We start from the raw sequence: 11,547 nt of genomic DNA on the forward strand, positions 1-11,547 counted from the left end.
GTGCATTGCTTTCTTCAGTAACAAAACCTCGGAATCCACAAGAAATAAATATGTGTAAAACACATCTTAACACCGCATATTACTTTTTGTTGTTATATGTATGTAAAATGCATGAGAACAGCCTGTACATACAAAACTTAGATTATGTAGGTTAGGTACATAAATTACAATAGGTCAAAAGCGATCTCCTGGGTGAAAGCCCTGTGTTTGCTTGATCCTACTGGACTTTGTCGCTTTTCCTTATTATCCGTCCTACACTGACTTATTCTACATCATCTGAGCAGTGGAAAGCCCTCAGACCTTTAACATAGATGCTAAAGGGTTCTGTGCGTCGATATCAGATGATAAGGGAAACTGACCAAGTTGCCATGATTGACGAGTTGTTTGTGAGCACGGGTCACACTGGTACTCTAAAACCTAATGACCTTATGAATGCTATTAGTTTCCAAACCTAAGGCTCATTATATAAGTGCGTATCTGGAGGATTAATATGTATATCCACTAGTCAATAGATTAGGGAAAAATCATCTGTGGTCCACACCAGAATAGCTTTCTTGAGGACTTCCACAATTTAAACATTAATAAACATTAGACGGTTATTATGCTGACTTTACGTCACATCCTGATATTCCCAGCATTCATGGGATTAATCGTATCTTGCGGAGGCATAGCTTAAATTTGTAAGGGCGCATATAAACTAAGCTCTGTAGAAATGCAGGATAAACAGTACATTGTAGTCATGATGATATTGTGAAGGCAGTGTTGAAAGCAAGTATATTAGTGGCTTAAATGGAACAGAGCCATCATTAATGCTATTAGTTACACATGTGTAAATAAATCTCCATTTGGTTCATATGATGATATTTTCTTTGCAGCACTGCCAACATTATTTAACATGTAATGTTCCTCAAACTCCCCAGTTTCTTTGCATTAATCAGGTGTATATATTGATGGTTTTACAGTGATTTAGTGTTTTTCTTTATCCAGGGAGAGAGGTACACTCAACCTGCTTGTAGCAATTACAAAATATGATGAAATAGCTGTCAGGGTTTTAATGTTCTGTCCTTTTATGTTTCCTGTTTGATTTCACAAATCAATTTAATTAGCTTGAACTGGAGTTTGTAGGAAGAGGATCCTTTCGAGCCATTCTAATGAGGTTTAAGTGTGTTGTCAGGAAAGAGGGCTGCCTGTTCTGGCAAAGAGCCACCATCTCCCTGGTCTGGCCCTCTCAGCTTAAGCGCTGCTCTATAATTTAGTGTCTTCCTTATTAATATGATTAGCTTTTAATGCAGAATCCAGATAGTGATCAAATATTCAAAAGAAAAAGGCTAGATATGTCTATCTGGGGATGGTATCCATTGTTTATGAATATCATATTTGGCTTCTGTGCATTTGACTCATGCTGGCAGTTATCCTGGAGTCATTGAATCTAATGTCTACAGCTCTTTCAGACAGATTCTAAGGCAAACAATGTGCATTATTCATGGTGTTAGAACTTACCTTTTCATGTGCATGCCTCCTAAACTCACACGGCATCACAGAGGGGAGAATGAGATCTGGGAGAATGAACCACTAGGCTTCCATCATGGAGACTGCTTTGGGCTAATAGCATGAAAAAGGTTGGCCCTTGAAATATATAAAGAAACCCTGTGCAGCATTTTAAGCAGAATGCTCAAAGATCTACACCATGTTTGCCTCATTTTTTCCTGATGTGATTTTTCCCTGATTAAAAGCTGAAAGGCAATAAGATGTTTATGAATAAGGTCAGGGATAAATTAGTGAGGATCAGCACTTCAACTGTAACTCGGCTGATTGCATGTGTTAGATCTTATGTTAATGAATCCAATTAATGCGTGAGGACAGTGATGTCTGTGAAGTGGTCTGCACAGTCCTCTGCTCCCTCTGGTTTTTAAAGTTTGTTTAGTCAAATAATGAATATCTTGAGGCAGAACACTTAAGCTGTTTCAGTTAGTACCAGAGTTGACATAGCACCTGAGAAGGTTTTGTTTATCTGAACTCAGCTTGAACCTCCTCAGATCAATACTGAAAGTATTGCAATTAATGGATAGAGGGTATTTCTCTACATGTATATAGCGTATGATGAAGCACTTTAATGTATCACAAATGTGTTTAGTAAAACTGCTATTCAGAGCATAATTTCAACATGATTTAACCTTAAAAAGCCTCTTCCTCTTTCACGCAGACAGCAATCCTCTATCGTATTAGCTTAGGTTTCATCAGATAAAGGACTCAAATTCCACATTCTCTTAAATCTCTTATTAATTCAAACACCACTGCTTCACTCACGTCCCTCTTGGCCAAAATGGGAAGTTTAGTTAACAAGTCATCTGCTAATGTTGGCACCATCATGGATTAATGGGGAATGAAAGGGGGTGAGAGAAATGTGGCCAACAGGGAGTAAGCAGGGTGGGGACCCTTCTGCACATACTGTATCTCCTTTAGGCACCCTCGGAGAGATTGCACAGGGAGACTGCAGTCTTGCATAAAGATGCTTCTTCTCCTCCTCTTCCTCCTCCTCTTCTTCACACCTACCTGGTTATGACAAGAAAAATCAGACAAGAGCCTCTTCGGGGGCTGGGAAAGGTCCATCGTCCATGTTTAATTTAACTGTTTTTTTCAAGGTCTGCGTAAACTTCTTCCCCCCTGTCTTTTTAATGGGTCCGCCAATTCTCCAGCTTCCTCGTTACTGAGCGATAATAAACTCTCATATCCTCCAAGAATGCATCACTCCCCAGTCTGCGAATGCACATAATTGGATAAAGCCGGCAGAGTCGAGAGCATCCCGTTGGCTCGGTAGGCTGTGGCGAACATCATGTAACAGTAACGCCCCATGTATACAAATGTGACCCTGCACTGTTGCTATGTGACATCTCTTGAGCTCTTACAGCCATGTCTTTTTCTCCATTCTAAAAAAAATAAGTCAATAAAGAACCAAAATGCCCCCCACCCCCAAAAAATAAACAAACAAACAAAAACCAGAAGAACCGGTTAAATGTGAATCCGATGGTAAACAAGTTCAACAGTGCAAACAGAGGAATGCTGCATATTGTGGTAGGTGTTAGTAGGCTGTGTCAGTGTTATGATGTTTGAGCCTCAAAAGTAATATTTCTAATATATTAAAGAGATATTAGACTTTTACATTCCGGTCTGTAACATGTTTTACTAAAACGACATACACTTTGTTTCTCAGTTAACAAGTCTAATAAGTCAACATGGTTTATTAGTTGTAAATAATGGATTTATTATAGGTTAATAAAACATGAATTAGTTCATTGATTAATCTATTAGTCAATACCTATGAATCCTTTATAAAAGGAAGTACCAAAAAAATCTATTAGTATCAAATTATCCACATTTTAATTTGTTTTAATGGTTAGGTACTAACAATAGTTAAAGGTAGCATCTACACCTATCTATGCCCTTTTTCAGAAAAATAGTGAGTGCTGTCTGAGTAAGTAAAATTTTGACACTGCGCTCCAAGAGATACTGCTACATCTCAGCCCTCAACGCAGTTTGACTGGACTGACTCTTTGTTTGGATTGTTTGTCCTTGAATATAAGCTCATTTTAATTTCAAAGAAATTAAGATTTTTAAATTGTATCAGTAAATCCACCTGTTGGTCTTTATTCTGAGTGATTGAGTATGGGCCTATATTATGTGACATAAAGCTAATAATGTACAGTGACAATGGGAAAACAATGTAATAATGTCAAAGGTTCATCATGTAACCCAAAAAAGGTCACGCAAATCTGCAGCTCCCTGTGCGTAAGGTAAAGTTTTTACTCACTTTTGCCACTCTTTACCAGCATTGTTGTTGTTGTTGTTGTTGTTGTTGTTGTTGTTGTTGTTGTTGTTGTTGTCTTTTTTAAGTAGGGTTTGCTAGCAATAACAAAGAATCAGCACTAGGCCATATTTCATCCCTAGTAATATGAAGAGAGCGAATGTTTGAACAGCTTGCCATGAAGTGGAGTAGAAAAGATAAAAAAATGTGCTCCTCTCTTTATTCAAATAAAAAATGTTGCAGCTAAGCCTTTATCTGAGTGAACTGACAGGTTGATATACTCAGCAGGGCATTGCATAAGGATGTCACACATAAAGAACTAAGACTACTGCTATTGAACGATTACAATTTATTCATTTAGCAAGACGAAAACGATGTGAAGTCAGGGACTACAACCCTTCAAGTGAGAAAATTTATTTTAGGTTTAACCTCTTCGGGTGTTCGTCACATTTACAGTCTTTAGAGCGTTATAATGTCAAAGACCTAATGCTAAGAAACACTGATGATAATTAGCTGCTTCAAAACCTTTTGATTAACTTGGATGCATCCAAGGGGTTTTCTCCTTTGACAGTTTCACAAAAAGAAATGAAACTGTGTGGAAGTAAGGGAGAAAAAGAAAGTGAGGGGAACAAAGCAGGCTTGTAGCAAATGATCAAAAGATGTACATTTCCATCAGACACATGTAAGGCTGATGTTGACATGTGAACTTGCAGAGTCAAACTCTAGGACCTGCTCATACAAATATAGAAAACAACTAAGCCATCTTATACATACATACTGTGTATACTGTAACAGGAATAATACAATAAGATAACATAGACATTATTCAATAGCCTAAACAATCAAAATAAATAAATAGTAGAGAATTACAAATAATTCAAAATGAATTAAATAAATATAAGAATAATATTATGTGTACAATGGTTTTTGAGTCCTAACAATTAATTGCAAAGCTGGTATACCAAAAGAATCTTTACACTTTCCGGTCACATCTTTCTTATCAACTTCAAGGTCATACCTAATTATGTTCCAATAAATATATAAACTTCCCCGATATTTTGTAAATGGCATTAAGCTTTCCTTTAATAGCAAAGATTGGCAAGACATTAAGAGAGGTTTTTTAACCACTGAATGATTTTTCTGTTTTTGTTCTTTAAAAAGATATATGTACGTTTAGTTTGAAGAAGAGAGAAAACAATTATTCCATTTTTGGTGTTATTAAGCCGTGGGATTTCAGGCAACAGGCCGAGAATACAAATGTTTTGAAATTCAGGTAGTTTGGTACTTTCCAACGTTATCTTATTTTAACATTTATTTTCCATAATGTTTGACTATTAGTACATACAGCATAACCCAATACATTAAGTGCGGATCTGTGAGCATGATGATATTGCTGCAGCAGACAAACCAAACAACAAAACTACAAAAATAAGAACCCAGGCTGTAAACGGAAACAGATAATATCCTTTAATTGAGTGTGGGCTCAGTTAACCATCCAAGTCAGGTTTGTGTTGTGACCCAGTCAGATCCTTGGCCTGCCTAAAGTACAACCTAAATGCACAGGAGTGCTTACAGGGAGGTGATGCTTGTTAAGTGGGTAATGGATCCAAACAGAGACATGTCTGGAGACTTTAAGAGCACAAATAGTCAGGGCATGCTCTTGACAGCAGCCTGGGTCAGGGTACAGAAACCTAGTGCATGATATGTGAAGCACCTCATGAATCCTTTATCAGTGTGTTTGAACATTGATCATATTGAGTATTAGCCAGGAGGCTGAACTCTGCTCTTGAAGTAAGTAGTGAACCCAATTCTCACAGGAGAGTGTGGAGGAGGCTGTACAAGAGCATCCGTAAGACAAAATAAGTTAAGAAAAAAGCCCGGCCTTGGCTAACATTCTACAAGTACAATACAGTACATACACCTGACATTCTTTTGTTTTTCTTTGAGGTCATGTTGTGTCTCTTTGTAGTTATTTTGTGTCTCTGTGGTCGTGTTGTGTCTCTTTGTAGTTATTTTGTGTCTCTGTGGTCGTGTTGTGTCTCTTTGTAGTTATTTTGTGTCTGTGTGGTCGTTTTGTGTCTCTTTGTAGTTATTTTGTGTCTGTGTGGTCGTTTTGTGTCTCTTTGTAGTTATTTTGTGTCTGTGTGGTCGTTTTTTGGCTCTTTGTAGTTATTTTGTGTCTTTTTGGTCGTTGTGTGTCTCTTTGTAGTTATTTTGTGTCTGTGTGGTCGTTTTTTGGCTCTTTGTAGTTATTTTGTGTCTTTTTGGTCGTTGTGTGTCTCTTTGTAGTTATTTTGTGTCTGTGTGGTCGTTTTGTGTCTCTTTGTAGTTATTTTGTGTCTGTGTGGTCGTTTTTTGGCTCTTTGTAGTTATTTTGTGTCTTTTTGGTCGTTGTGTGTCTCTTTGTAGTTAGTTTGTGTCTCTGTGGTCGTTTTGTGTCTCTTTGTAGTTATTTTGTGTCTGTGTGGTCGTTTTGTGTCTGTAGTTATTTTGTGTTTCTTTTGTGGTCGTTTTATGACTCTTTGTTGCAGTTTTGTGTCTCTTTGTGGTTGTTCTGCATACCTCTGTGGTTTTTCTGTATCTCTATATCTCTTTGTTATTTTGTCTCTCTGTGGTTGTTTTGTAACTCTTTGTTACTGTTTTGCCTGTCTTTGCACTCTTTCTGCATCTCTTTGTCAGTATTTTGTGTCTCATTGTGGTCGTTGTGCATCTCTTTGTGGGTGTTTTGTTTCTCTTTCTGGTTGTTCTGTCTCTCCGTGGTCATTCTGCATCTCTTCAAAGTTGTTTTGTGTCTCTTTGTAATCCTTTGACTTTCCATCAAAAAAATTTAACAGTCACCTCATATAGAGGTCCTGGGCCAGGACCTCTATATGAGGTGACTGGATGCCCACTAGGTTAACCACTGGGAACCTTTTTCTCTTCACCTCCACCTACTTGCAAGTGCAGTTACATTTGTAAGCAATAAAACAAATGTTTGCTCAATTCACTACATTTGAGAGTTTGGCTGTTACAGCTTTACATTGGTCTGGTATGACCATCAGCTCATGGTGGCTAATGTTAGCAAGCTTTAGGGGACATATTGCTGTATAACAAATACTGAGTCAATTCACACACTTGCGACTACTTGTTACACTGTGTGTTAGTCTTTAGCATTATCTCATGTCACCTGTCCACAGTAGTTTCTGTTCCGCAAAAGTTACATAGGCATGCTTTAAACTTACTGCATTACCACAAAATGATGACGTGGCATCAAACAATCATCAACATCAACAAAATGGTTGCAAACATGATGTGCACTGTGATTGATTACCCACCTCAAACATTTCAGGGGTCTGCCAGATTTTAAGAAGTGACATGAATATGTTAACATTTCTAAGACTCAGCAGAATAGTTTTCAAAATGGTTACCTGTAATATAAAGTCATTTAAATAGTCTGAAATGTGCAAAAGCACCAGTAAATCCATACTTTTGTATCTATATCTATGATACACCAGGAAGCTGAATTTTAACCATCTATTTATTTTCATGTGTGATCAGAACTGTGCCATTGGCTCAATTTGCTTTTGTTTTAGCTCAGGTCAATATAAGTTGTTACTCTGATACTTTGATGATAATGTTTCTGATTAATGTAACATAATGGAAATAGATTGAATGTGTTCTAAACACGCTTTAGTCTGAATTATTAGTGTTAGTGATTACTAGGTAATTTGCAGCATGTAGAGCATATACTGTATGTATCTAATTCATAACACCTTAATATTGTGAGGAGGTTAATTAGAATGTCTTCCACCGACTGCTTAAAATCTGCTGCTCCTCGTTCACAGATTGGTCACTATTGTTATCTATTTGGTAGAATAAAAGCTGTTGACATATTCCAGGTTAGGCGCAGTGGTAGCTCTTGTCTAAACAGGTGCAATGATTCATTCTGCCTTCCCCTCTCTGCGGTGCATCTGCATTGAGACTCTCCCACTGTGACTGTTTAATTAGTCACCAATGTCTGTGTCAATGTTTCAGCGCCGTGCTGCTCAACTCCCTCGGTGACAAACTGTTGCCAAAGAAACACATCCACAGCGAGCTGAGATCCGCTGATGCCGAGGGGCAGATTGAAGAGTTCAGGGGGTGATTGAATTGTTTACAGTCCTGCGCTCTTTTTCAGTTTTCTGTTGGGAAATATAGCATCATTTATGTCTGCCTGGCTTTTCCTTTGGCATAAATCTGAAGTGACTAATGGCAGACAGCGTCTCCTTGCCTCCAAACGACACTGTGAATATCAAAAGGATTGATCAAAGGCTTTATTAGCTACACCACTCCAAACGAACACCCTCACTAAGATTTCTTTGTACTGTTTATATAGGAATCTGACATTTTCAGGCTTGGCTCCTTTTTTTCTTGTTGTGCTTATTTTTTTGCTGACAGGTTTTTTTCTTCAGTCCACCAAAACTCGGGAGATTCTTTTAGCTCAGCTCATGCCCTCTGGCAGATTGTATCTTTGCAGAATTTCAAGTTTACAGTTGATGCACAGCCAATATATGGAGATGATGAAACACACAGTAATTGCATTGATTGGAGAGTTCAGAATTGAAAATTATGATTATTTTTTTTGCCCCCACATTAAGCACGATTGCTCATTTGGGGATTGTTCACTTGAATGCACAAGCTTTGAATGAAGCAATGTTAATGAATTTGAGACAGATTAAGTCACTGATCACCAACTACGCCAGGATGCATATCCTCCAAAGCTCAAAGCTTAAAATGAAATCCTACAGAACCCGCTCACAGGCACAACTTTAAGCTGCAGATCTGCTGACTCCAGTGCCACCCAGAGGTCTTAATGTAGCTGCAACTCTGTCACACTTTGATTATACCTCTCTAACCTTGACGGTGCTCTTCCATCAAAACTGTGCTGTTTGTGTCTTCTGAAGAGTGTTTTTTTCTGTACAGATCTGAATATCCCTCTAAATACACTCCCCTCCCCCTTCTTCACTTCTCTCGTCTTTTCCCCTCCTTCTCCCCTCCATGCTGCCGTCATGTTGACCTTGATTGTGAGATTTACGCCTGATCATCAAGGCACCAAGTGCCTCCGTGTCTGACTTTTAAAAAGGATGAACATGGAGATTCAATAATCTCCAAAATCGTTGATCTTGTTAGCATCATTAATCTTAAATTGTCAACTCACTTTTCTCCCTTCTTTCTTTCCTCCCTTTGTCTCTCTTTCTCTCTCAGGTCTACATCCCCTGCAGAACTGCTATTGTCCTGGCCAACGAGGAGATAGATTACTGTTATTAGAGGATGATTGTCTCCACAGAGGCCAGCATCGAGAATGGATTCCAACCTCAAACTGAGTGTTAACAATCACCTTCATCTTAAAGTGTCAACCTTGCACACCACCCAAATCCACTTTTTGTGTTTGAGTCTTTTTCTAAATGGGGGAGGGAAAGCATTGTGAGCTTGTAGGCTTTCAAACACCATCTGCAACCTGAGATGCTGTGTAACCCCATTTACTACAGATTGGTCCATTTGGGAAGCGTCCAACCTAACCAGCAGCTAGATGCTAAAACTTAAAACCCTGCCGAGTCCATCCACCACTAGCCAGCAGCCATTTATAGGCTCTGTTGAATTTGGCGTGTCATCTGAAACACATGACTGTATCTGAGGGAAGCAGAACAACAAACGTTCAAACATGATAAAAGCTCAGACAAAATAATAATATTTCAGATGCTCAAATAAATTTTACCTGATTTAATTGTTTTGTATTTAAATACGGATAACATTATGTCACAGACACAAAGAGATTTACAATATTACCAGCACTTGAAAATCAAAAGACCCAAGTATTTAATCATTTGTTAATTTGCATTTTGGGACATTGTATCTATACAAATATTGCAATTTGCACAAAGTAATAAGCTGCTTTGAATTATTATACTTTTAATTGGTATCTTACACAGTTGTGTTGTAATGTTTGAATTTATGTCGCTACTGGGAACATTTATGTGGTTATTTATGGCCTCGTTATAAAGCCAGTAATTTGCTGCTAAAGCAAAGTGATAAAAAATGTCCTAATTTGGATTGTTCACAATATGTTGCATCATACCTAAGTAACATTTTTAGATGAATTACACGTTTTTTTCCCCATTTAACAAAAATGAATTCATGGTTTTGTCCTACAGTAAATTCTATTAAAGTAGTTAGTTTCTGAAATGAGTTGATCCGGATGATCAACACATTGCTTGTGTGGGTTTTTTCCAGATGCAGCAATGACTCACTTGTCTACTTTTAGATACCATAATTTATGTGCACCATGCTCACTGTACTGTAGCATTCCCCTGAGATTATTGCAGACGTCCCAGAAAAACACAAGGCCTAAATTCACTTGGAGAATGACTCTCACAATTATCTCTGACTTTTTCTCAACACATGTGATGTTTGAACACCTCAATGAACATCTGCAGTGATCATCGTGTGTTCCTCATAGCTGTTACGTAAGAACGTATTGATTAATCAAAATGTGTATGAAGTGAGGAACAGCACTGATGACATCTGACTGCTTTTGTGACTGCTGAACTTGCTCACTCAGGCAACATGTCATTAAAATGGTCTTTCATGCAAGAGGTCTCATTTTTTGAGGTTATGTTCTGCTAATGACAGCATTTTAGTTCTCTTAGCTTCTCCCTTGTCGTGTGAATGGATGTCTTTTGGACCATTCTCTGCACGTTTTATCTAAAAAGTGTAACGAGATGATTTGGGGCATCCTAGATGAAAGCTAATGACTGGATTTACTACCATGGATACTGTAATTCTGTGATCCATACCTTCCGCATTAGTGCAGATTCTCAGCCATTTAAGATGTGTATTGTAGCATATGGCAGGTTTTGATCTGCCTCCCCTGCAGCTGAACAAAACAAATTTACATTCAGGACCATCATCTTGTGCTTAGCCGAAAGTATCATGAACATGTCATGTCTTTTTGTGTAACGCCAAAGCATTCAAAAATGCCTTTCTACACCTCTTGAAAAGCATAGAGGATCACTCTACATAAATTTCAAGCAAAGAGGTTGTGAGACTGAAGTGGAGTGTTTAATCATCCCTCGTCTGACCCAATGTCATTGTAGTTTTACCGCTGCCAAAATGAATTGTCTGCATTTGTTCTCAAAAGTAAAATTGACGTCTGATACACAGTAACTAGTGCTGCATATTTCTTTCATTATTACTAATGATAATAAATCAGTGCCTGTCGAGCCACAAGAAAAATGTGGATGAACTGGATGCGCCGTCTGCCTGCTGATTATGTCCCATAACACACTTATGGATATGTAGGAGCTTCAGCATCCTCCATAATAACCAAGTACTTGATACAAAAACCGTTATTTGTGTTCTTGTCAGAGAATGCATACAAATTTTGGATGTTCTCGGTTGTCTCCTGTCTATCAATTCAATCCATCAGTGGAAGTTGCACATACGTATGAGGCTGCCTGTATCCAACAAGAAGAGATTTGTCAGTCACCTAAAATATTATGCTGTAGGGTTTATGCTTGACCAGAAAAAAACACACTGAAGGTTAATTGTCTTAAATGAGCAGTAATTATGTGTGTGTTACTTCTTAGTGTTCGTTTCATTTGGACAGCACTTTTAGGGGAGTCAGGTCCTAAAAGAAAGTTTTTAATTTTATTTAGATTTTTGCCACTGGGCATATTACTTTAGTTTTGTTGGTGAAAATTTCAGATACTGAGTCCGTTTTATTTTGA

General features: G+C 38.0%; 1 protein-coding gene across 1 annotated transcript in view; it reads left to right on the plus strand.

The window, feature by feature from the left end:
• The window catches only part of gbe1b (glucan (1,4-alpha-), branching enzyme 1b), a 94,852-nt gene extending 83,878 nt beyond the window's left edge, over positions 1-10,974 (plus strand). Inside the window, exon 16 of the mRNA XM_083914358.1 lies at positions 9,026-10,974. Coding sequence (XP_083770484.1) covers positions 9,026-9,088 — 63 coding nt within the window. The 3' untranslated portion in view covers positions 9,089-10,974. The remainder of the gene's footprint in view (positions 1-9,025) is intronic.
• Positions 10,975-11,547: the final 573 nt, after the last annotated feature.

The sequence above is a fragment of the Echiichthys vipera genome, assembly GCF_963691815.1.
Source record: "Echiichthys vipera genome assembly, chromosome: 5".
In the NCBI taxonomy this organism is placed as follows: Eukaryota; Metazoa; Chordata; class Actinopteri; order Perciformes; family Trachinidae; genus Echiichthys; species Echiichthys vipera.